The sequence below is a fragment of the Ascaphus truei genome, chromosome 2 (genome assembly GCF_040206685.1).
Source record: "Ascaphus truei isolate aAscTru1 chromosome 2, aAscTru1.hap1, whole genome shotgun sequence".
Taxonomy (NCBI): Eukaryota; Metazoa; Chordata; class Amphibia; order Anura; family Ascaphidae; genus Ascaphus; species Ascaphus truei.
The window spans coordinates 486828064-486851808 of NC_134484.1; the positions used below are offsets into that span (position 1 = coordinate 486828064).

General features: G+C 50.2%; 1 protein-coding gene across 1 annotated transcript in view; it reads left to right on the forward strand.

Moving 5' to 3' along the window:
- Positions 1-23745, forward strand: part of LOC142488427 (uncharacterized) — a 1092840-nt gene that overhangs the window by 9563 nt on the left and 1059532 nt on the right. Inside the window, exons 2-4 of the mRNA XM_075588928.1 lie at positions 14570-14954; positions 15241-15354; positions 15722-15835. Of these exons, the coding sequence (XP_075445043.1) occupies positions 14936-14954; positions 15241-15354; positions 15722-15835 (247 nt within the window). The 5' untranslated portion in view covers positions 14570-14935. The remainder of the gene's footprint in view (positions 1-14569; positions 14955-15240; positions 15355-15721; positions 15836-23745) is intronic.

Consider the following 23745-nt stretch of genomic DNA (forward strand, 5'->3'; position numbering starts at 1 on the left):
CATGCCTGCGACGGTGCCACCAATCCCCTGCGGGCCGGCCGGCATTCTAAGTCCCGCCCCCGGCATTCTCCTTCATTCTGTCCCCCCGGCAGCATTCACACACACATAGAAAATACTTACCGGCCGCCGCATTCTCCTCACCGCCGCTGCCCCGCAATACCGGGACCAGGGACAAAAACTGGTACAAAAACCGGGACGGACTTAAAACCGGGACAGGACACACAAAAAACCAGGACTGTCCTGGCAAAACCGGTACGAATGGACACCCTACACAGAGGCAAAAAAAATAAATGAGGTGTTCAAAGAATACTATAGCACACTGTATAGAGAAGGTGAGGTAAACCTAGAAGCAAGGGAAACTTTCTTTAAAAACATTAAGATACCTAAAATAAGTCAGGAAGATATCGACAGACTAAACTCTCCAATTACCCAAAAAGAGATAAAGGACACAACCTTACAAACTGCCAGGCCCCGGCCCGGACGGGATGTCGGGGGAATACTATAAAATTCTGAAAGAGGACCTGATAGAACCATTACAACAAATATATCACACGGCGCTCAAAAGATGCTACGTTCATGCAAACAAGCGAAATGGCCACATTATGATAATCCACAAACGGGAAAGATCCCCTGAGGCCAGAATCATACAGATCAATCTCCCTGATTAACCAGGACGCCAACATATTTACCAAAATCATGGCAGATAGGTTAGCAAACATTCTCCCGTCCTTGATACATCCTGATGAATCGTGATTTGTCAAGGGACGATCCGCGGTTAAAAATATCAGAAAAGTTCTAGCGCAATAGAATGGGTCAGACTACATAAAATAGGGAATACGGCCCTAGTGACTATTGATGCTGAAAAGGCATTTGACAACATAATGTGGAACCATGTGTTCTTCGTGTTAGAAAAATTTGGAATAAGGGGAAACTTTAGCAACATGATAAAGGCAATGTGCAATACCCGAAAGGCTAGAATAATAGCAGCAGGGCATCTATCAGACCCATTCCAATTATATAGAGGGACACGACAAGGATGTCCGTTGTCACCCCTGCTTTTTAATCTAGCAATAGAACCTCTGGCAATATACCTGAGGCAAATGGAGGAATTTAAGGGAATCATGATACATAAAACAGAACTGAAACTGTCAATGTTTGCAGATGACATACTAATGTTTATGACTAACCCCGATGAATCAATCAAAAAGGTACTACAGCAAATAGAGACATTCGGGTCGTTTGCCAGCTTTAAAATAAATACAGTATATCTAAAACAGAAATGATGTATATTAAAGAACCCCCTGACACAAAGGAACCATATAACTTCCCAGTAAAAGTAACGAAAAAGCCTTCAAACCAATCATAAAAAAAAATAGTGCAAGAACTAAAAAACTGGACGACACTACCCCTATCACTATTTGGGAGGGCAAGTGCGATCAAAAAGATATCGTTTGCCAGACTTCTATATCCCATGCAGACTCTTCCTATGCTCCTCAAGCATGTGGATATAACTGAAGTAAATAGAGCAATGAGGCATCAATCTACCGAATATCAGGAACTATAATATAGCAAGCATAATGAGACATGTCGAGACTGGATAAAAGATACCAACCATTACTCCTCCCTAGAACTAGAAAAAGAGTTCTCACCAGAGACCTCCCTGAGAGAGCTAATATACACAAAATGAAGAGACATCCCAGTAACCAAAAGACATAATATTCTAATCAGACACCATAACAACGTGGAAAACGTTCAGGAAAAAGTTTAAACTCTCGTATACCAATCCAAGACAACCCCAAATTTATACCAGGGTATACCCAACCATCATTCCAAGTCTGGAAAAAAAGAGGCATCAGGTCATGTGATCAACACAGACAAACAGGAACACATGACATTCCAAGAGTTTGCACAAAAATGGGACATTCCCCAAAATTTAATGTACGCCTTTTCATACAAAGCTAATTAGCTTTTGCAAAAAATTGACGAACCACAAAACAAAAGTACTAAAAAACAACACAATAGATGAATACTTTAACTCGAAAAAGCAGGAAAAAAGCAAACTGTCAGAACTATACAGAACTATAAGAGATCAGGATATGGGGACCACACATGCCAACACACTCAGGGCATGGCAAAAAGACTTCCCAAAAATACAAAGCATGTGTAACCCATATTCCCCCCCCCCCCCCCCCCCTGGTCGCAGACTGGACCCCTAGGGTGTAGTGAGGGCTGGTTATGTGTACTATAGTGGTGCGTACCTGTGAGGAACAGGAGGGCCTGAGTCTCCTGCGATGGTATTGGGGATAACAGAGACTGGCTTCTGGGGTATTTGCCTTCATCTTTAGTGGTGGTGGTGGTGCAGCGCCTCCATCTCTGGTAAGCCCTTAAGTAGTAGGGTGAAATCCTTCCAGAGAGCCCTTTGCTCCAGGGTGAGAGATTTCAGTCTCACACAGTCCCTTTGTATAAAAACAGCAATGTCTCTTTATTGTATTCAGATCAGTAGCAGCACACAGCAGCAGAAGCACACAGTGTACAGGGCTTTTCCTCCTCTCCTTCTCCAGATGTACCCCTTCAGGATGGGCTGTCTGGAGCCTCAATACTCCACACCCCCACCCCAAGGTATAGGCCCTCAGGGTGAGGCTAACTCTCCCCTCACCCCCTGCAGGGTGAGGGGCATTGGTCCACCGCACTAGCGTGCTATCAGCTCTACTCAATAGAGCTTGAGTGTCTCCTCTCCTGTGCAGCACACACAACTCTCTGCTCCAGCACTAGCATAGACAAGACTGCCTGAACTACAGGAGCAGCCCACTAAATAGAAACAGCCCTGCCCATCATGATGTCAGCAGGCCCCTCCCCTGTGTCTCTGCCTTTCACACAGTCAGGGTGCCTACCTCCACCAATCAGGCCAGGGCTTGAAGCGGGGGAAACCCATGATAACTACTGGCGACCTGCCCTTAACAGGACTTACACCAGTAGGAGGATATATAGCCCCCATTTCTTACCGGGGCTACACATGGATCAATTAATAGTTAATACTAATATTTAGGCAAACGGGTGCACGCGCATGACTCGCATGCCTACTCGCGAGTCAGCTGGCGGCACTATCCCCCGGCAGTAGCAGCGTGCATGATAATAATACTAAGTGGCTTCTATGACTGGATTGTCTACAGGAGCAGCTGTAAACAGAGGTTTTTACTGTTTCTGCCTACACTATACCAGTAGGGTGCACATTAGTGTACCTATACTATTGCCTGTTCTACCCTCTCACTAGCACTGACCCTTTATTTACCAGCCCTGATTAACAGAGCAGGTGTTGGGTCAGTGCTGTTTACCCTATTTATTGTATTACATTATACTACAATTAGTCCTTGTTACGTGTGTGTGTGTGTGTGTGTGTGTGTGTGTGTGTGTGTGTGTGTGTGTGTGTGTGTGTGTGTGTGTGTGTGTGTGTGTGTGTGTGTGTGTGTGTCAAATCTGGAAGAAAGCAGTATAGGTTATTTTGGTGTAGTATAGGACAGTTAAGATATATAGGGGATATCCAGAGACAGCGAGGGGAGAGAGACAGCGAGGGGAGAGAGACAGCGAGGGGAGAGAGACAGCGAGGGGAGAGAGATGGGGACGGGGAGACGGGGACGGAGAGGGGAGACGGGGACGGGGAGGGAGACGGAGAGAGAGAGAGAGAGGGGGGGGAGAGAGAGAGAGGGGAGAGAGAGGGGGGGGGAGAGAGAGAGAGAGGGGGGGAGAGAGAGAGGGGGGGGAGAGAGAGAGGGGGGGAGAGAGAGAGGAGGGGGAGAGAGAGGAGGGGGAGAGAGAGGAGGGGGAGAGAGAGAGGGGAGAGAGAGAGGGGGGGAGAGAGAGGAGGGGGAGAGAGAGGAGGGGGAGAGGGGGGGAGAGAGAGAGGGAGGGGGAGAGAGAGAGGGAGGGAGGGGGGAGAGAGAGAGGGAGGAGAGAGAGAGAGAGAGAGAGGGAGGAGAGAGAGAGAGAGGGAGGAGAGAGAGAGGGAGGAGGGGGAGAGAGAGAGAGGGAGGAGGGAGAGAGGGAGGAGGGAGAGAGAGAGAGGGGGTGTTAGAAAGGGGGGAGAGAGAGAGGGGGGTGAGAGAGAGGGGGGGAGGGAGAGAGAGAAAGGGGGGAGAGAGAGAGAAAGGGGGGAGAGAGAGAGAAAGGGGGGAGAGAAAGGGGGGAGAGAGAGGAGGGAGAGAGAGGGGGGAGAGAGAGAGGGAGGGAGGGGGGAGAGGGAGGGAGAGGGAGGGAGGGGGGGGAGAGAGGGGAGGGGGGGGAGAGAGGGGAGGGGGGGTTAGAAGGGGGAGGGGAGGGGGGGTTAGAAGGGGGAGGGGAGGGGGGGTTAGAAGGGGGGAGAGAGAGAGGGGAGGGGGGGTTAGAAGGGGGAGAGGGAGGGGGGGGGAGGGGGAGATAGAGAGAGGGGAGGAGGGGGAGAGAGGGGAGAGAGAGAGGGGGGGGGAGAGAGGGGGAGAGAGGGGAGAGAGAGAGGGGGGGAGAGAGAGAGGGGGAGGGGGAGAGAGGGGAGAGAGAGAGGGGGAGGGGGGGGGAGGGGGGGAGAGAGGGGGAGGGGGAGAGAAAGAGGGGAGGGGGAGAGAAAGAGGGGAGAGAGAGAGGGGAGGAGAGAGGGGAGAGAGAGAGGGGGGAGAAAGGAGGGGGGAGAGAGAGGGGGGGTTAGAAGGGGGGGAGGGGGGAGAGAGAGGGAGGAGGGGAGAGAGAGGGGGGGAGGGAGGGGGAGAGAGAGAGGGAGGAGGGAGAGAGGGGGAGAGGGAGGGGAGAGAGAGAGGGGGGGGAGATTGGGAAGGGAGAGAGAGGGGGGAGGGAGAGAGAGGGGGAGAGAGGGGAGGGGGAGGGGGAGAGGGGGGAGGGGGAGAGAAAGAGAGAGGGGAGGGGGAGAGAGGGGAGAGAGAGAGAGGGGAGGGGGAGGGAGGGGGAGAGAGAGAGGGGGAGAGGGAGGGGAGAGAGAGAGAGGGGGAGAGAGAGGGGGGGGGGAGATTGGGAAGGGAGAGAGAGGGGGGAGGGAGAGAGAGAGGGGGAGAGAGAGAGAGAGGGGGAGAGAGAGGGGAGGGGGAGAGAGGGGAGAGAGAGAGGGGAGGGGGAGAGGGGAGGGGGAGAGAGGGGGAGGGGGAGAGAGAGAGGGGGGGAGAGAGGGGGGAGTGGGAGAGAAAGAGGGGAGGGGGAGAGAAAGAGGGGAGAGAGAGAGGGGGGAGAGAGAGGGGGGGTTAGAAGGGGGGAGAGAGAGTGGTGTTAGAAGGGGGGAGGGAGGAGGGGGAGAGAGGGGGGGGCAGAGAGAGAGGGGGAGAGAGAGAGGGGATGGGGAGAGAAAGAGGGGGGAGGGAGAGAGAGAGGGGGGGAAATAGAGAGGGGGTGAGAGAGAGAGAGAGGGGGGGAGAGAGGGGGCGGAGAGAGAGAGAGAGAGAGGGGGGAGAGAAAGAGAGGGGGGAGGGGGAGAGAAAGAGAGGGGAGGGGGGAGAGAGGGAGGGAGAGAGAGAAAGGGGGGAGAGGGAGAGAGGGGGGGGGGAGAGACAGAGGGGGGGAGAGAGAGAGAGGGGGGGAGAGAGAGAGAGGGGGGGGAAGAGAGAGAGAGGGGGGGAGAGAGAGAGAGGGGGGGGGAGAGAGAGAGGGGGGGAGAGAGAGAGGGGGGGAGAGAAAGAGAGGGGAGGGGGAGGGGGAGAGAGGGTGGGGAGAGAAGGGGGAGAGAGGCGGGAGAGAGAGAGAGGGGGGAGAGAGAGAAGGGGGAGAGAGAGAGGGGGAGGGGGAGAGAGAGAGGGGGGAGGGGGAGAGAGAGAGGGGGGAGGGGGAGAGAGAGAGGGGGGAGGGGGAGAGAAAGAGAGGGGGGGAGAGAGGCGGGAGAGAGAGAGAGAGAGAGAGGGGGGGGGGAGAGAGGGGGGGAGAGAGAGAGAGATGGGGGAGAGAGAGAGAGAGGGGGGAGAGGGAGGGGGGAGAGGGAGAGAGAGAGAGGGGGGGGGAAAGAGAGAGGAGGGAGAGAGAGAGGGGGGGAGAGAGAGAGAGAGGGGGGGAGAGAGAGAGAGGGGAGAGAGAGAGGGGGGGGAGAGAGAGAGTTGGGGAGGGGGAGGGAGGGGGAGAGAGGGTGGGGAGAGAGAGGGGGGAGAGAGAGAGGGGGGAGGGAGAGAGAAAGGGGGAGGGAGAGAGAGAAAGGGGGGGATAGAGAGACAGAGAGCGGGGAGAGAGAGACAGAGAGGGGGAGAGAGAGAGTGTGTGTGGATACTATGGGGTCCCTATTGGTGTATAGGAATGGAAAAACAAGGAGTATTAGTATGTGTAAGAGACAGCTGTGTGTGCATACATATAGCACAGTATGTACAGACATGGCCTTTAGCGCTCATGGGAAGAGAGTTCACTTGTGTCAGTAATGACTCCTAAAATTTCGATCTCTGTTTAGGCCACTAAGTGTCCCGAACAGTTGCATAAATTTGTATTCATGCAAATCTTAAAACACCGAAAGAGAGACGGTTGCATGAATACAAATTTATGCAACTGTTCGGGACACTTAGCAGTTGCCTAAACAGAGTTCGAAATTTTATGAGTCATTACTGACACAAGTGCACTCTCTTCCCATGGGCGCTAAAGGCCATGTCTGTACATACTGTGCTATATGTATGCACACACAGCTGTCTCTTAAACATACTAATACTCCTTGTTTTTCCATCCCTATACACCAATAGGGACCACATAGTATCCACACACACACTTTTAGTTGTGCTACAATCTCTCACATTTCCACATCCACCCACATCATTTATATCTACTCCCACTCCACACACACCTTTTGTAAAGCACTGTATATACTGTGGGCTCTCCATTCATTTTTATTCACACAGATACACACACACACTCTTACATCACTTGCTTTCAGGAACCTTTTGACACCTCTAGCCATAAAACACATCCACACCGGGGGAAGGACCAGCACAGATAACATTCCAAGAGACACTGTTTTTAAGTATACCTTTTGCTTGCTTCATTCATTGTAACATCGCCGGAAGAAGATCGCACAAATAAAAGCATTTAGTTAGCCACAGAACGCTATCATCTATTTATTTTTTGATTATTTTTTTATATATATATATATATAAATATATATTTATATATATTTATATTGTCACTGTCTCAGTAGGCTGGAATGGAGGATATGTGTACCTTCTAGCACTCAACCAGTTAACCTTCCAGCACCTGCAGCCTAATTAAGCAGGATTCCTGAAAGACTGCAGGTTAAAAAGATACAGGAAGCTGTGAGACACAGAGCCAGACTCAGGAAGCCAGAGAGGCAGTGAGAAAGACAGACCGGTTTTCCCTCAGAGAAGGAGGGAGGCAGAAGGGCTCCCCAGCTACCAAAGGCTGGTTAAAGAAGTTGGCAGATTGTGAAAGAAGCTGCTGAGAGAGCCGTGCTGAAGCAGTGTGAGAGAAGCTGCTGAGAGAGCCGTGCTGAAGCAGTGTGATAAGCTGCTGAGAGAGCTGTGCTGAAGCAGTATGGGAGAACATGCAGAGAGCCATGCTGAAGCAGTGTGAGGGAAGCTGCTGAAAGAGCCGTGCTAAAGCAGGGACATTCCAACTGGACTAAGATAAGCAAAACCCTTTCTATTATTTACAAAGACTGTGCTGTTACTGTATTGCCCATGCCAGGGCATGTTTTGGGCTGACAACCAGCTTAGCTGGCGGCCCTGATAGTAAGGGACTGAAGAAGTCAGTAAGCTCCCTGACAGGGATAGGCGTTTATTTATGTTTTATTTTAATTTTGTTTTCTTAAAGGCACAGTGGACCTGCGAATACGTTACTTAAACCCCTATAAATAAACCCCACGTAAATCGAAGTACTGTGTTTTCAGCCTTATTTGGGATCAAAGGGACCTGGAACGTGATGTGGTTGTCACATATGGTGGAGTTTAATGTGGGCAGTCCCTAAGGCACCATGCAGCGGAATCTGGGGTTGAAGAGAAATGCAGGGATTTAAAATGGCCGCCCAACTGAAGTGAAAAGCAAGCAAAGTTTGTCCCAATGTGTATGACCATTTATGCTACAGCATGCACAGAGAATGTATGTAGTGTGGATGCAATAGCACCCAGAGGTCAGAAGATTGAAAGGTACTGAACTCATGCAGAAAACTAAATTTTTCTGAAGAAAGTGGAAATTACAGCTAGCAAGTGCTGAGTGTAAAGTTTGCCTCGTGGGGTATTAAAGGATTGCTGTATAAAGCTAATGCCTTTTGCTGAAGAGAGTGAAGTTGCAGCTAGCAAGAGCGGTGTATAAAGATAACGCCATAAGCAAAGTGCTGAGTGTCAGAATTTCCCTGCTGGGATTTTAAAATGGCCGACGTGAAATGTTTGTTTTACAATGTACGTAATCATACAAAACAGTGTCCCTTCAGGCCCTACGATGATGATGATGGCGACGACGACTCATACCAGATAAATTTAGTATGCTGGGCCTGTCGTGTGGTAGGTCACTTGGAAGATGTGTGTCCCCAAATTTTCAAAGACAAACAGCTGCAAAAGCAAACACGGCCCTGTGAGTACAATCAAGATGTGGAAGCTGATACCTTTGAGTGTGTGCCCAGTAATACTGATGTCTCTGGAGCTAATAAATCAAAAAGAAAGAAAAAAAAGAAAACTGTTCCTCAAGTCACAGAAGAAGTGACCGAGTCACTTGAACCGGCGCTGTCAGGACATGCGTCAGAAAGGCGCCGAGATGTGCTGCAGACCGGAATGATGGGCAGAATTGTCACGGGAACGGTGGCAAAGGAAAAGGAGGCGCAAAGGGATGCTGAATCCTTGATCCAGGATAAAGAGGCTTTAATTTCTGCACTCCAATTCATGATGATTCTGAAGTCCTGTGGCCGGGATTGATGAAGGAGCGAGAAGCGAACGATGAGTTACAGAGGTGTATACTCTCAGCTTTACAAGAGTATGCGGCTTTGAAGGAAACAGAGTGTCTCTTACGGAGTGAGTTGGAGGAGGTGACGACTGGTCTGGAAAATGCCAACGCCTCAATTGCTACCATGGAGGAAAAGCAGAACAAATTGAACAATGTGATTGCTAACCTCAAACAGAAATACGGGAAGGCTCTACAAGAGGTTCACGCTCTCAGCACAGAGGTGGAACACTCACACCAAGAGGGCCACAGTCTAAACACAGAGCTGGGTTTGTTGAAGGAAACCCATGTGAATGCCCTGAGGGATTTAGAGACTAAAGAAAGAGAATGTAAGTCTGACACAGAAAAATTCAGTCTTGACTGATCAAATCAGTAAAGGTGATGAGAAGCTTCACCAAGCAGGAAAGGTGGAGAAGCAATTGATCCAGGAAAAGTTAGAATGCAGAGAGGATGCAACGTGTCTCCCTGGAGCAGCACACACAAGCAGCGCACCTATGGCAGAGCCAGCTGCAAGAGCTATGTGCAAGTCTACAAGCGGCCAAGGAGAAGCAACGAGTGCTAAAGAAACAGCTGAGTACCCAGTGTGTCCCCATAGAGCAGCATGAGGAGCTGAGGGCCACGCTGTGTGCCTCGAGCATCGCTGGGGGTGGAGCTTAGAAGCCAGGTGACTATGTATGAGAGGCAGCGCGAGAAGGTCCAAAGACTGGAGCAAGAGCTGGAGAAGCAGAGAGGCAACTCGATCTCCATGAGTCAGTATGCCAAGGAGAAAGAAGCCTGGAAAACAGAAGCAGCGGTGATCCTGGCGACAAACACTACAGAGCTCCAAAAGATGAAGGCTGCACTGACGCAAACTCAGAGCAAGCACCGGGAAGAAGTGAAGGCCCTGAGAGGAGACTTGCAGGATCAAATTGAAGAGCTGCAAACGCAGGTTGCTGAGTGCAAGATACAGCTCGGTGGGAGGTGTCCGTCCGTCAGATGAGGTGCCTGACATTACGCTATGAAACGGAGATGGCTGATATATACAAGCGGCTGGACCACACGGCCAATCAGGGGGCCCGGCTGCAGCTGGAGCTGGATAAGGTCCGGGAGGAGCACCAGCAGCTACAGGTCAAGAATAGAGAAAAGGTAACAGAGTAAACCTGGCTCTGAATCAGCGGACAGATCTGGAATCGCGACTCAACTTCAAAGAAACTGAACTAGCAGCCTGTAACGGATCCGCACCTTAGTTTGCTGTTTGCCTTGCCTTACAGACCTGTGCAGCCCTGGAACACTGCTCCGGATCTTTGCTGCAGCTCCACCCTGGGTTCACTCATTGAGACAATGCTGTCACACGCCCCTTCTGCTATTGGTTCACTGACCTTTAAAGACACCTTTCCCACAATGCTTCCCTGCCGAGCATAACCCTTCCTGGTTGTCACAAGTGTTCTGCCACAAGCCCTAAGGCTTGGCTCTGTTGTGTACTAATCTCTCTAGTTCTATTCCCTAGTTCACGCAGAGGTCTGTTCCTGTCTCCTGTGCTGAAGCGGAGTACTCTTCATGTTAACTTCAGCTACCTGTTTCCTGAGGTCTGCTATCCTTCCACAGCAAAAGCCTATCTACCGGTACCTGGGGTCGCTGCTCATTCTCCATAGCAGAGGCCGTGTCCTGGTTCCTGTGCTGAAGCGGAGATCACTCCAGTGTTGACTTCAGCTCCTGGTTTCCTGAGGCTTGCTGTCCCTTCTCTGCAGAGCCTATCTATTTGGTTCCTGGGGCCTGCTGCTCATTCTCCATAGCAGAGGCCGTGTCCTGGTTCCTGTGCTGAAGCGGAGCACCTCCCGTGTATTCTTCAGCTTCCTGTTTCCTGTGGTCTGCTGCCCTACCCTTAGCAGAGGCCAGTCTACGAGTCCTGAGGTCTGTAGCTCTCTCTCCTTGCACAGGCTGCTCTGGACTCTTGCGCTGAAGCACTGGTTTACCAGTGCTTTCTGGCGGTGTGCCCACTCCGGTCTGCCTACCCTTTCCTGAGACCAGTACCATGGGCCATGGTTGCCTCACGCGCAGAACCCACGCCCACGCTTCTTAGCTGAGGCGGGGAACTTCTGATTACCTGTTGCCGAACGCCTACTTAAATAACGTTTACCCTGATCTCTCCAGTCCTGACCATGGCTTGTCCACTGATGATGCTACCTTCTCCAGTCCCGACCCTGCTATGTACGACTATGAACTGCACAATCCGGATCAGCCTGCGCGGTCTAAGGTCGGTGCTTATACAATCCCACCTCAGCCACGAGGTCCGACCCAGGTTTGTGGCGAGCACAACCGTGACACAGCCGCACTGAGTGGGAAAAGACATACAAAAGGACTGCTTCCAAACTTAAGGAAGGACCTTGAGTCTGAGTGTGCTGGCCGCAAGATGACAGAGAAGCAAAAGCGCGACCTGAGGGAGGAGCTCGAGGCTCTTAAGACTGAGCAGGACGCTATGTTGGACTCTAAGGCTGCCCAGCAGGAGGTTCCTCAGCTGAAGTTGGAGAAAGCGGTTACTACCCTAAGACCGACACTTGGGTCACAGAAGCAGTCCATGGAAAAGAGGGCGGTAGAGATAAAGCAAGTGAGGCGCACCAGGAAGCGTGACTGCAATACCGTTGCAGTGTTACAGTCTACTTTCCACAAGGAACGGAATGGGAAGACCAAGGTGCGATGTAGTAGCACAGTAAGAAGCCAGTTGTACTATGGGACCCATAGTGGATTCATTGCAAGGAAGGCAGCCGCTGTGAAGAGACAGCCGAGAATGGGACTAAAGTGTGTCCATGTTCGTAAGATGAGAAAGACCTCACAGTTTGTCCAGCAACACTCCCAATGGAGTAAGTTAAGGGGACAAGAAAGACAGGCCCAAGCCTACGAGTCTGCCGACTGTAATAGAGAGGCATCATGGGGTGCACTTGGGGTTAATAAGACCCCCACCCAAATTGAAGTTCTGAAGATAAATGATGTGAAACCCAACACTAAAGGTATGCTGATGGGTCCAAAAGCCATCACCACTGAAGCGGAGTTGCTGTCTTCACGAGAAAAGGCCAAACAGGCACTGGCGAGTGAATGCCATGAGCCAACTGAGGGTCAAGGCTCTTCTACAGGGTAAGGGAGACTCTGAGCACAAGAGGAAGAAGGCAGAGATAGCTGATAGACAGCAGGATGCTCGGGAACATTTGAAAAAAGGGACACAACAAAGGCGGAGCTTCAACCCTAGACTCAGGCCGGCACAAGATAAAGAGGTAGCGAAGGACCAGTCTGCAGGCCCAAAAGGCCTGGTAATTGTCCCAAAGGGAAGATTTTTCAATTAAAAGACTAGGAAATGGAAAGAGAGGACGTCTTTGTGGGTGCACGATAATTGTGCACTGGTTGCAGACCCCAGTAGGAATGAGCTGGAGGGGAGAATATGTGACAGAGTCACTGTCTCAGTAGGCTGGAATGGAGGATATGTGCTCCTTCTAGCACTCAACCAGTTAACCTTCCAGCACCTGCAGCCTAATTAAGCAGGATTCCTGAAAGACTGCAGGTTAAAAAGATACAGGAAGCTGTGAGACACAGAGCCAGACCCAGGAAGCCAGAGAGGCAGTGAGAGAGACAGACCAGTTTTCCCTCAGAGAAGGAGGGAGGCAGAAGGGGCTCCACAGCTACCAAATGCTGTTAAAGAAGTTGGCAGATTGTGAAAAAAGCTGCTGAAGCAGTGTGAGAGAAGCTGCTGAGAGAGCTGTGCTGAAGCAGTGTGAGAGAAGCTGCTGAGAGAGCTGTGCTGAAGCAGTGTGAGAAGCTGCTGAGAGAGCCGTGCTGAAGCAGTGTGACAAGCTGCTGAGAGCCGTGCTGAAGCAGTGTGAGAGAAGCTGCTGAGAGAGCTGTGCTGAAGCAGTGTGAGAAGCTGCTGAGAGAGCTGTGCTGAAGCAGTGTGACAAGCTGCTGAGAGAGCCGTGCTGAAGCAGTGTGAGAGAAGCTGCTGAGAGAGATGTGCTGAAGCAGTGTGGGAGAAGCTGCTGAGAGAGTCATGCTGAAGCAGGGACATTGCCAGATGGACTAAGATAAGCAAAACCCTTTCTATTATTTACAAAGACTGTGCTGTTACTGTATTGCACATGCCAGGGCATGTTTTTGGCTGACAACCGGCTTAGCTGGTGGCCCTGATAATAAGGGACTGAAGAAGTCGGTAAGCTCCCTGACAGGTATAGGCGTTTATTTATGTTTTATTTTAATTTGGTTTTCTTAAAGGGACGGTGGACATGCGAATATGTTGCTTAAACCCCTATAAATAAACCCCATGTAAATAGAAGTACTGTGTTTCCGGCCTTATTTGGGATCAAAGGGACCTCAACGTGATGTGGTTGTCACTATATATTTATATATATATGGATATGTTCCACAGATATAACACAGAGAATAGTGCTTTTGATTCAGTATCCGCTATTCCGCTATTAACTATTCCGCTGGAAATTATCTGGGTCGGTTAGCAGTGATCCCATCATAAAAGGACGGGCTTATAAGGTTGTGAGCAGGTGAGAAACTGGAGTTTATTGAGGAACAAATTAATGAAGGTGTGAGGGATCAACCCCCCCTATTTAATATAGTGAGAAGTGGGGACAGGTGAGGGGAAGTTATTGAGTGTTTCCCCAGGAACTCCTTTATAGAAGAATTTCCTGCCAGGTACAAATGAGCTGAATGTGAGAAACTGGAGGTGATCGAGGAACAAATTAATGAGGCTGTGAGGGATCAAACCCCCCTATTTATTATGGTGGGGTAAGGTGAGGGAAGTTACTGCACTGGTTCCTCTGCATTACCCACTTCTCACGGTATGAAATAGGAAAGTGAGACTGTCAGTATGGAGCAGAACTGATGGACCTGAGAGAGTATCAGGAGCATTTATCAAAGTCTCACTCATGTACTGTATCTGCTTTTTATTCATACTATGGAACTGTACAGTATTTTCAATACGTTTAGTCCACTTGTGAGAGAATCCTGTTCCTTGCGTACATCTCGCAATTTTGCTCTTGGAGCCTCCATCTCTTCCTGGCGCTGGCTCTGTGCATGAACGCATACCTCATTACGTTTAGGAACTCTGCCTTCATTATGTCTAGGGCCTCTACAAATCGCATGCTCGAACTTCCCGGCTGGCCACCGCACTGAAATTCTTACTGCGCATGCGTGCACAATCTAAGATGGCGTCACCCTGCTCCGGGAGCCGCCGGGAGTACCTGGCTCACGATCGCCGCACACAGCAACCGCCGCACAGCTCCCCCAGCAACCACCCACACCTGCGGCCCGCCGACGGGTCCGCCATGGGGCTCGGCGGCACCCGCGATCGCCAGCAACGTGAGGGGGGGGGGGGCAACCAGCAGAGGGGGACCTGGCTACATCTTCATGCTGTGGAACTGTACAGTATGTTACTATGTTACACTATGAGAACTTTACTGGTCTTTTGGCTGCTAATCTCCGACTCTTTATACTTTTCTAGATGGTTATGTTGTGACACAATCCGGAGCCATTAAAGTTTTGCAGTGTTTGAAATGAAGTTCCTGTTTGCGAATGGACCATATGTGTTTTTTGGTGCCCCTGTCTTCTCTGACTCCTGTGGGGTTAATGATTTAGGTGTGAAAGAGCTGATGCTAAATGCTGTATATTTGTCAAAAAAAAAACTGATCATTACAATTCTGTTTTATATACAGGCACATTCTAAAACCCAACACATATAGATTAAGTAACCTCCGGTCAGCACCTCCAGAGCAGCACTGCCCACTGCCAGCACCTCCAGAGGACCACTGCCAGCACCTCCAGAGGACCACTGCCAGCACCTCCAGAGCAGCACTGCCCACTGCCAGCACCTCCAGAGCAGCACTGCCCACTGCCAGCACCTCCAGAGCAGCACTGCCCACTACCAGCACCTCCAGAGCAGCACTGCACACTGCTAGCACCGCCAGAGCAGCGCTGCCCACTGCCAGCCCCTCCAGAGCAGCACTGTCCACTGCCAGCACCTCCCAGAACAGCGCTGCCCACTGCCAGCACCTCCCAGAGCAGCACTGTCCACTCCCAGCATGGATCCACGCTTGTTAAGTGAGTAGAGGAGATAATTTAGTGTCTTTGGAATATGCAAGGGGGGAATATCGGATTATTTGGCAGTTATGCAAGTCAAACACCCAAACTAATCTTATTTTCTTATAGAACCATCAGCAGGTAAGAACATAATATATCTTCACCTCTGTCATGTTCTGCCAGAAGGGCTAATAATACATTTTTTTACAAGAGGTATTATATTATACCAATATCAGAGGAGGTGAAATCACAAGAAGCGCCCCCACTCCCAGCTTTATATGATGGATTTTCCTTTTCTTATTGCCAGGTTTCCCAGTGGTTGTACCAGAGAGGTTAGAGATTAAGTCAGAGAAAGAAGAGGCGAACACAGAGGAACATCTGACCCCAATAAAGGAAGAAATAGATGCATTTCCTGTTTGTGGTAAGTACCCTTACATCCTCACTTGTCTTTATTCAGTATGTTTAAAAATGGACTGAAATGTGTACAATATTTTGGTAAATAATATTAAAGCGTGCATACAATTATAAGATACCTGTCCTAATGAAAGAAATGATTTATCTAAGGTTATATTGAGAATATTATTGTTATTGAGGTTTGAACATTGGTAGCTCCAAAATGTTTTCAGCACTTGGGGGTAAAAACTTCTTCAGCACTCAAAGGGTTAATAACAAAGTAAAATCAATCACTTCACCCCTCCCCCATAGGGATCAGTATAGAGTATTTCTGTATACTGATATCACAAGAGCCCCCACTCCCAGCTTTACATGATGGGTTTTCTTATTGCCAGGTTTCCCAGTGATTGTGCTGGAGAGTTTAGAGATTAAGTCAGAGAAGGAAGAGACCGACACTGAGGAACATCTGACCCCAATAAAGAGTGAAACTGTTCCATTTCTTGTCTCTGGTGAGTACCTTTTCCCCTTTGTCTGCACAAAGAGGTGTTATCTTGTTACAAGGAGCATGGTCACATTTAGTGAATATTCATGGTTCATTGCCTCTCATGGTAAGTCCCCAGGCCTGCTGGGTGTTCTGGGACAAGCCACATGCAGCAGAGTTAGAAGTGCAATATGGCTCTCAAACGCATATAAAGGTTGGAAATGCAGAGTTATGGGCGTCTGACCATCAATAGATACGATAAAACGCATTTGGGAAAACAAATTCAAGGGACCCTTCCCTAACTAACCTGGTTCCCCAGCTTAAACAATAACCTCTCATTAAGGGTCACTAGATATACAATAATATCCAGTCTTTAGACATAGCTTAACTGATAGATGGGGGACAGTGTCCCAACAGTCCAGGCAATTCTTCCGGACAGTGAAAGTGATGTATACTATATATCTACAGTACCCTAAACCACTGACAACCACATAAGATTTACCTATTAAGGCTAGTGGAAGTCTATCAAGAGTGGTTATGAAAGGACATGATATGTGACATTATTGATTCTGGCTGATGTGGATTATGGAGGTCTAGGCATCTTTGGGAAGGAAAAGAAGATTCTAAAGGATACAAAGTGTATGTTTAACACGTGGACATTCCCTGTGAGCATTGCTAGGGGAGTATTTAACCCCATTACTCTTCGGCTCCTCATTATCTATTTCACTTCGCACTTTTCTTTTAGATTCCATCACATTTTTATTGACTCACAATTATTTATTATTTGAGTCACAGTTTCTTGCAGACACGGGGTACGGCTATGGGTACCTCCTTTGCCCCGTCGTATGCTAATCTTTTTATGGGTCTCTGGGAATCCACATTTATTTTTGGTGATTCTAATCCTTTTCGGCATCATATTATTTTTTTACAAGCGTTATATTGATGACCTGATTATGATTTGGGAAGGGGATTCACATTCACTGGACACTTTCATTAATCCACTTAATTCCAATATGTTGAATCTTAACTTTACTTATGAACCCCATATTAATCACATTAATTATTTAGATATCACTTTATTTATTGGCGTTACAGGAGAAATACAGACTGACATTTATAGGAAACAAAATTCCAGGAATACCTTTCTTAAAGCGGGTGACAATTACCCCAGGTCACTCATCCGTGGTATACCCAAGGGGCAATTCCTCCGCCTAAGGTGGCTTTGCTCTAACGAGGATTCTTTTCATCAACAGGCCACCGAATTTGCAAACAGATTTTCTGTCGGGGGCTGCAGAACAGGGGTTACAGAGAAGGCTTACATGAATGCCAAACTCTGTACTCATGCTGAGTTACGGTCTTATGGTTTGACTGGTTCTAGGCAGGGGGTTTAAATCAAGGAGACCAGGGCACTCCCGAAGGGTCCAATCCGCTGTTTATTACACAGCATAGATCAAATCTGCTCAATCCAGAAACATTGGGAAGTGCTCACCTTTGAGTAAGACCTAAGAGCCAATTGAACAAGGTCCAAAATTTGAATTTAGAAAGGCTAAATCCTTGGCAAACTATCTTTCGCCTAGTTTATTTACCTCCAGGTCAGACCGTGTTCATGAATCAAATTTAATGCACGTTGTTTTGTTTTTTTCAAATATGATAAATCTGTATTTGGTGCTATGCCAATCCTATAAAATCTATTGATATTGTACACAGTAAGAAAACACACAATTCCAGTTTTTATTCATTGTAATTTTGTGATTTATTACTTAACCTGCGGTTGTGGTCGAGGATTTGTTGGGCGGACAATCAGACCAGTGAAGGTCAGAATTATGGAGCACATTCGTTCTATTAAAAAACTAGATCAGATGCTCCCAGTTTCCAAACATTTTACACATTGTACATTGGGAAACTTGTCCACCTTTCATTTTTCAGCGATTGAATCTATACCTGTTCCTACACGAGGGGACTGAATCTATACCTGTCCCTACACGAGGGAATTCAATCTATACCTGTTCCTACACGAGGGGATTTATTTATAAAATATTTTACCAGGAAGTAATACATTGAGAGTTACCTCTCGTTTTCAAGTATGTCCTGGGCACAGAGTAAAACAAAATAATACATGGTTACAAATACAGTTACATAAATGAACAAGGTATACATTATATACAAGACATTGCATGCACAGTTAAAGAAAATATAGATTATGAGCGTATGAAACAGTTACCGACCAGATTAAAGTGTGAGACAGCCTTAGATTTGAAAGAACTTAAGCTGGTGGTGGATATGAGAGTCTCTGGTAGGTTGTTCCAGTTTTGGGGTGCACGGAAGGAGAAGGAGGAACGTCCGGATACTTTGTTGAGTCTTGGGACCATGAATAGTCTTTTGGAGTCTGATCTCAGGTGATAGGTACTGCATGTAGTAGGGGTGAGGAGCTTGTTCAGGTAGCTGGGTAGCTTGCCCAGAAAGTATTTGAGGGTGAGACAGGAAAGGTGAACTTTGCGCCTAGACTCTAGTGATGACCAATCTAGTTCTTTGAGCATTTCGCAGTGATGTGTGTTAGTTGCATTGGAGAACAAAACGACAAATTGAATTGTAGAGGGTGTCAAGTTTGCTAAGGTGGGTTTGAGGAGCCGAGCCATATACTATGTCTCCATAGTCAATAATTGGCATTAGCATCTGCTGTGCAATACGCTTTCTGACCAGGAGACTTAGGGAGGATTTGTTCCTGTAAAGTACCCCTAGTTTGGCATAGGTCTTGGTTGTCAGGGTATCAATGTGCATCCCGAATGTTAAGTGGGAGTCAAACCATAAGCCCAGGTATTTAAAACTAGTGACAGGTGTTAGGGTGGTGGTAGCGTTGGTTCTAATCAGGAGCTCAGTCACTGGAAGCTTTACAAATTTAGTCTTGGTCCCAAATACCATTGTTACAGTCTTGTCAGTGTTTAAAAACAGTTTGTTTTGGGAAATCCAGTTTTCGAGTCTCAAAAAGTCAGACTGAAGTATGTGTTGAAGGTCAGAGAGGCTATGGCTGTGTGCATACAGGATTGTGTCATCTGCATACATGTGTATTGAGGCTTCCTTACAAGCTGTGGGAAGATCATTAATGAACACTGAGAAGAGTAGGGGCCCCAGAACAGAGCCTTGCGGTACACCACAGGTGATATCCAGGGGGTTGGAGTTAGAGCCTGAGATGGACACATGTTGGGATCTTCCTGATAGGTAGGACTGAAACCAGTTTAAAGCATGTTTCCCTATTCCAGAGCTCTGGAGTTTGTTAAGTAGGATAACATGATCAACTGTGTCAAAAGCCTTTGCAAAATCTAGGAATACTGCACCAGTGAGTTGTCCCCGTTCCATTCCACACTGGATTTCATTGCAAACTTTTAGCAGGGTAGTTACGGTGGAGTGTTTGGGACGAAACCCAGACTGGAATTGGCTAGGGAAATTTGTCTTGGTGTAGAAATCGCTTAATTGGGAGTGGACACATTTTTCCATAACTTTGGATAGAATTGGGAGAAGTGAGATTGGCCTGTAGTTTGAGACAGTGTTTTTGTCCCCACTTTTGAAGATTGGGACAACTCTGGCAGTTTTCCAGGTCTTAGGGATATGGCCTGCAGACAGGATAGAGTTGACTATGGACGCAATTGGTTTGGCAATGGCTGGGGCACCAAGTCGTAGGAACCTAGATTGTAGTAAGTCGGGTCCACATTGGCTGCTTAGTTTTACTTTGAGGAGCGCTTGTGTAATAAGTAATAGATTGTGTAATAGATTGAATCTATACCTGTTCCTACACGAGGGGATTGAATTTATATCTGTTCCTACACGAGGGGATTGAATCTATACCTGTTCCTACACGAGGGGATTGAATCTATACCTGTTCCTACACAAGGGGATTGAATTTATACCTGTTCCTACATGAGGGGATTGAATCTATACCTGTCCCTACACAAGGGGATTGAATTTATACCTGTTCCTACATGAGGGGATTGAATCTATACCTGTCCCTACACAAGGGGATTGAATCTATACCTGTCCCTACACGAGGGGGTGATAGAATTAAACAGCTTAATCAGCATGAGATGTTTTGGATCCACTCACTTAATACTCTATCCCCTTTTGGGAATAAAACAGAATTGGACCTAAAACATTTTTTTCTAAGCTATATTATTCCTTTGCCCATTCTCAGGTTATATAATACTGTGTGTTTTTCATATACATTTGTTTCTATCATTGAGATACATATGTGTCTCTCTCGAGTCACATTTGATGAGTAGTATTGTATCCTTACTGTGGCAATTTTCTCAGTGTGGTTTATTTATTTACATCTTATTCATTACTAGCTGAGAGACCCGGCGTTGCCCGTGAGTTAAATTTCCCGCTAGGAAAGGGGGGGGAGAGGGGGTGGACAGGAGGAGGGGAGGGGGGGGACAGTGGACAGGAGGGGGGGACAGTGGACAGGAGGGGGGGACAGTGGACAGGAGGGGGGGACAGTGGACAGGAGGGGGGGACAGTGGACAGGAGGGGGGGACAGTGGACAGGAGGGGGGACAGTGGACAGGAGGGGGGGACAGTGGACAGGAGGGGGGGACAGTGGACAGGAGGGGGGGACAGTGGACAGGAGGGGGGGACAGTGGACAGGAGGGGGGGACAGTGGACAGGAGGGGGGGGACAGTGGACAGGAGGGGGGGGACAGTGGACAGGAGGGTGGGGACAGTGGACAGGAGGTGGGGACAGTGGACAGGAGGTGGGGACAGTGGACAGGAGGGGGGAACAGTGGACAGGAGGGGGGAACAGTGGAGGGGGGGAGACAGTGGACAGGAGGGGGGGGGAGACAGTGGACAGGAGGGGGGGGAGACAGTGGACAGGAGGGGGGGGAAGACAGTGGACAGGAGGGGACGGGACAGTGGACTGGATGGGACAGTGGACTGGATGGGACAGTGGACTGGATGGGACAGTGGACTGGATGGGACAGTGGACTGGATGGGACAGTGGACAGGAGGGGACGGGACAGTGGACAGGAGGGGACAGGGACAGTGGACAGGAGGGGACAAGGACAGTGGACAGGAGGGGACAGGGACAGTGGACAGGAGGGGACAAGGACAGTGGACAGTGGACTGGAGGGGACGGGGACAGTGGACAGTGGACAGGAGGGGACGGGGACAGTGGACAGGAGGGGACGGGGACAGTGGACAGGAGGGGACAGTGGACAGGAGGGGGGGTGGGTTGCTTAAAATTTCCGGGTCCCTCCTCTCCACTCCCCCTGTATGTTTCTCGGCTCCCCCCTCTCTCTACGCTCCTGACCCCCCCTCCCCCCGTAGCTCCGGTCCCCACCCTACAGTGCCTGTCACACACACACAGTGTCACACACACACAGTGTCACACACACACACACACACACACACACACACACACACACACACACACACACACACAGTGTCACACACACACACACACACACACAGTGTCACACACACACACACACACACACACACAGTGTCACACACACACAGTGTCACACACACACACACAGTGTCACACACACACACACACACACACACACACACACACTGTCACACACACACACAGTGTCACACACACACACAGTGTCACACACACACACACACACACACACACACACACACACACACACACACACACACACACACACACACAGAGTCACACACAAACACAGTGTCACACACAAACACAGTGTCACACACACACACACACAGACACAGACACAGTGACACACACACACACGTCACCTCTCGTTCCGGCCGCCACCATCTTAGTTACTCCGCGAGGGAGGAAGCGGGTCCTTCCGGCCGCCGCCATCTTAGGTGCCACGTGTCAGCTGCCTGTCCCCCCGCCGGGGAGGGGGGAGGTGAGTGGAGCATCGGGGGGGAGGTGAGTGGAGCATTGGGGGGGAGGTGAGTGGAGCATCAGGGGGAGGTGAGTGGAGCATCGGGGGGGAGGTGAGTGGAGCATCGGGGGGAGGTGAGTGGAGCATCGGGGGGAGGTGAGTGGAACATCGGGGGGGAGGTGAGTGGAGCATCGGGGGGGAGGTGAGTGGAGCATCGGGGGGGAGGTGAGTGGAGCATCGGGGGGAGGTGAGTGGAGCATCGGGGGGGAGGTGAGTGGAGCATCGGGGGGGAGGTGAGTGGAGCATCGGGGGGGGTGAGTGGAGCATCGGGGGGAGGTGAGTGGAGCATCGGGGGGGAGGTGAGTGGAGCATCGGGGGGAGGTGAGTGGAGCATCGGGGGGAGGTGAGTGGAGCATCGGGGGGGAGGTGAGTGGAGCATCGGGGGGGAGGTGAGTGGAGCATCGGGGGGAGGTGAGTGGAGCAACGGGGGAGGTGAGTGGAGCATTGGGGGGGAGGTGAGTGGAGCATTGGGGGGGAGGTGAGTGGAGCATTGGGGGGAGGTGAGTGGAGCATCGGGGGGTGAGGTGAGTGGAGCATCAGGGAGGGAGGGGGGAAGGTGAGTGGAGCATCGGGGAGGGAGGGGGGAAGGTGAGTTGAGCATCTGGGGAGGGAGGGGGGAGGTGAGTGGAGCATCGGGGGGGAGGGGGGGGAAGGTGAGTGGAGCATCAGGGAGGGGGGGGAAGGTGAGTGGAGCATTGGGGAGGGAGGGGGGAAGGTGAGTGGAGCATCTGGGCAGGGAGGGGGGAGGTGAGTGGAGCATCGGGGGGGAGGGGGGGGAAGGTGAGTGGAGCATCAGGGAGGGGGGGGAAGGTGAGTGGAGCATCAGGGAGGGAGGGGGGAAGGTGAGTGGAGCATCGGGGAGGGAGGGAGGGGGGGAAGGTGAGTGGAGCATCGGGGAGGGAGGGGGAATGTGAGTGGAGCATCAGGGAGGGAGGCGGGAAGGTGAGTGGAGCATTGGGGAGGGAGGGGGGTGAAGGTGAGTGGAGCATCGGGGAGGGAGGGGGGGGAAGGTGAGTGGAGCATCAGGGAAGGAGGGGGGGGAAGGTGAGTGGAGCATCAGGGAGGGAGGGGGAGGTGAGTGGAGCATCAGGGGGAGGTGAGTGGAGCATCGGGGGGGAGGTGAGTGGAGCATTGGGGGGGGAGGTGAGTGGAGCATCGGGGGGGAGGTGAGTGGAGCATCGGGGGGAGGTGAATGGAGCCTCGGGGGGAGGTGAGTGGAGCATCGGGGGGTGAGGTGAGTGGAGCATCGGGGGGAGGTGAGTGGAGCATCGGGGGGGAGGTGAGTGGAGCATCGGGGAGGGAGGGGGGGAGGTGAGTGGAGCATCGGGGAGGGAGGGGTGGAGGTGAGTGGAGCATCGGGGAGGGAGGGGGGGGAGGTGAGTGGAGCATCGGGGAGGGTGGGGGGGAGGTGAGTGGAGCATCAGGGAGGGGGGGGAGGTGAGTGGAGCATGGGGGGGAGGTGAGTGGAGCATCGGGGAGGGGGGGTGAGTGGAGCATCGGAGAGGGGTGTGTGTGTGTGTGTGTGTGTGTGTGTGTGTGTTGGCCCGTCACTCTGCCTCAGGCCAATGAGAGGTGTGCGGGGGCGGGTGGCCCAAGGGAGCAATCTCATTGGCCTGGCCCAAGGTCCAATGAGATTGCCGCTAGGGACACAGAGAGACACATACAGACACGGAAACATAGGACACTTTCAGAAATATATAGTAAGATGTACAGTTAGGTCCGAAAATAAATGGACACTGACACAATTTTCATAATTTTGGCTCTGTACGCCACCACAATGGATTTTAAAATAAAACAACCGAAATGCAATAGAAGTGCAGACTTTCAACTTTAATTCAAGGGGTTGAGCAAAAATATTGTATGAAACGTTTAGGATTCGCAACCATTTTCATACACAGTCCCCTTATTTCAGGGGCTCAAATGTAATTGGACAAATTAACACAATCATAAATAAAATGTTAATTTTTAATACTTTGTCGAGAATCCTTTGCATGCAATGACTGCTTGAAGTCTGGAACG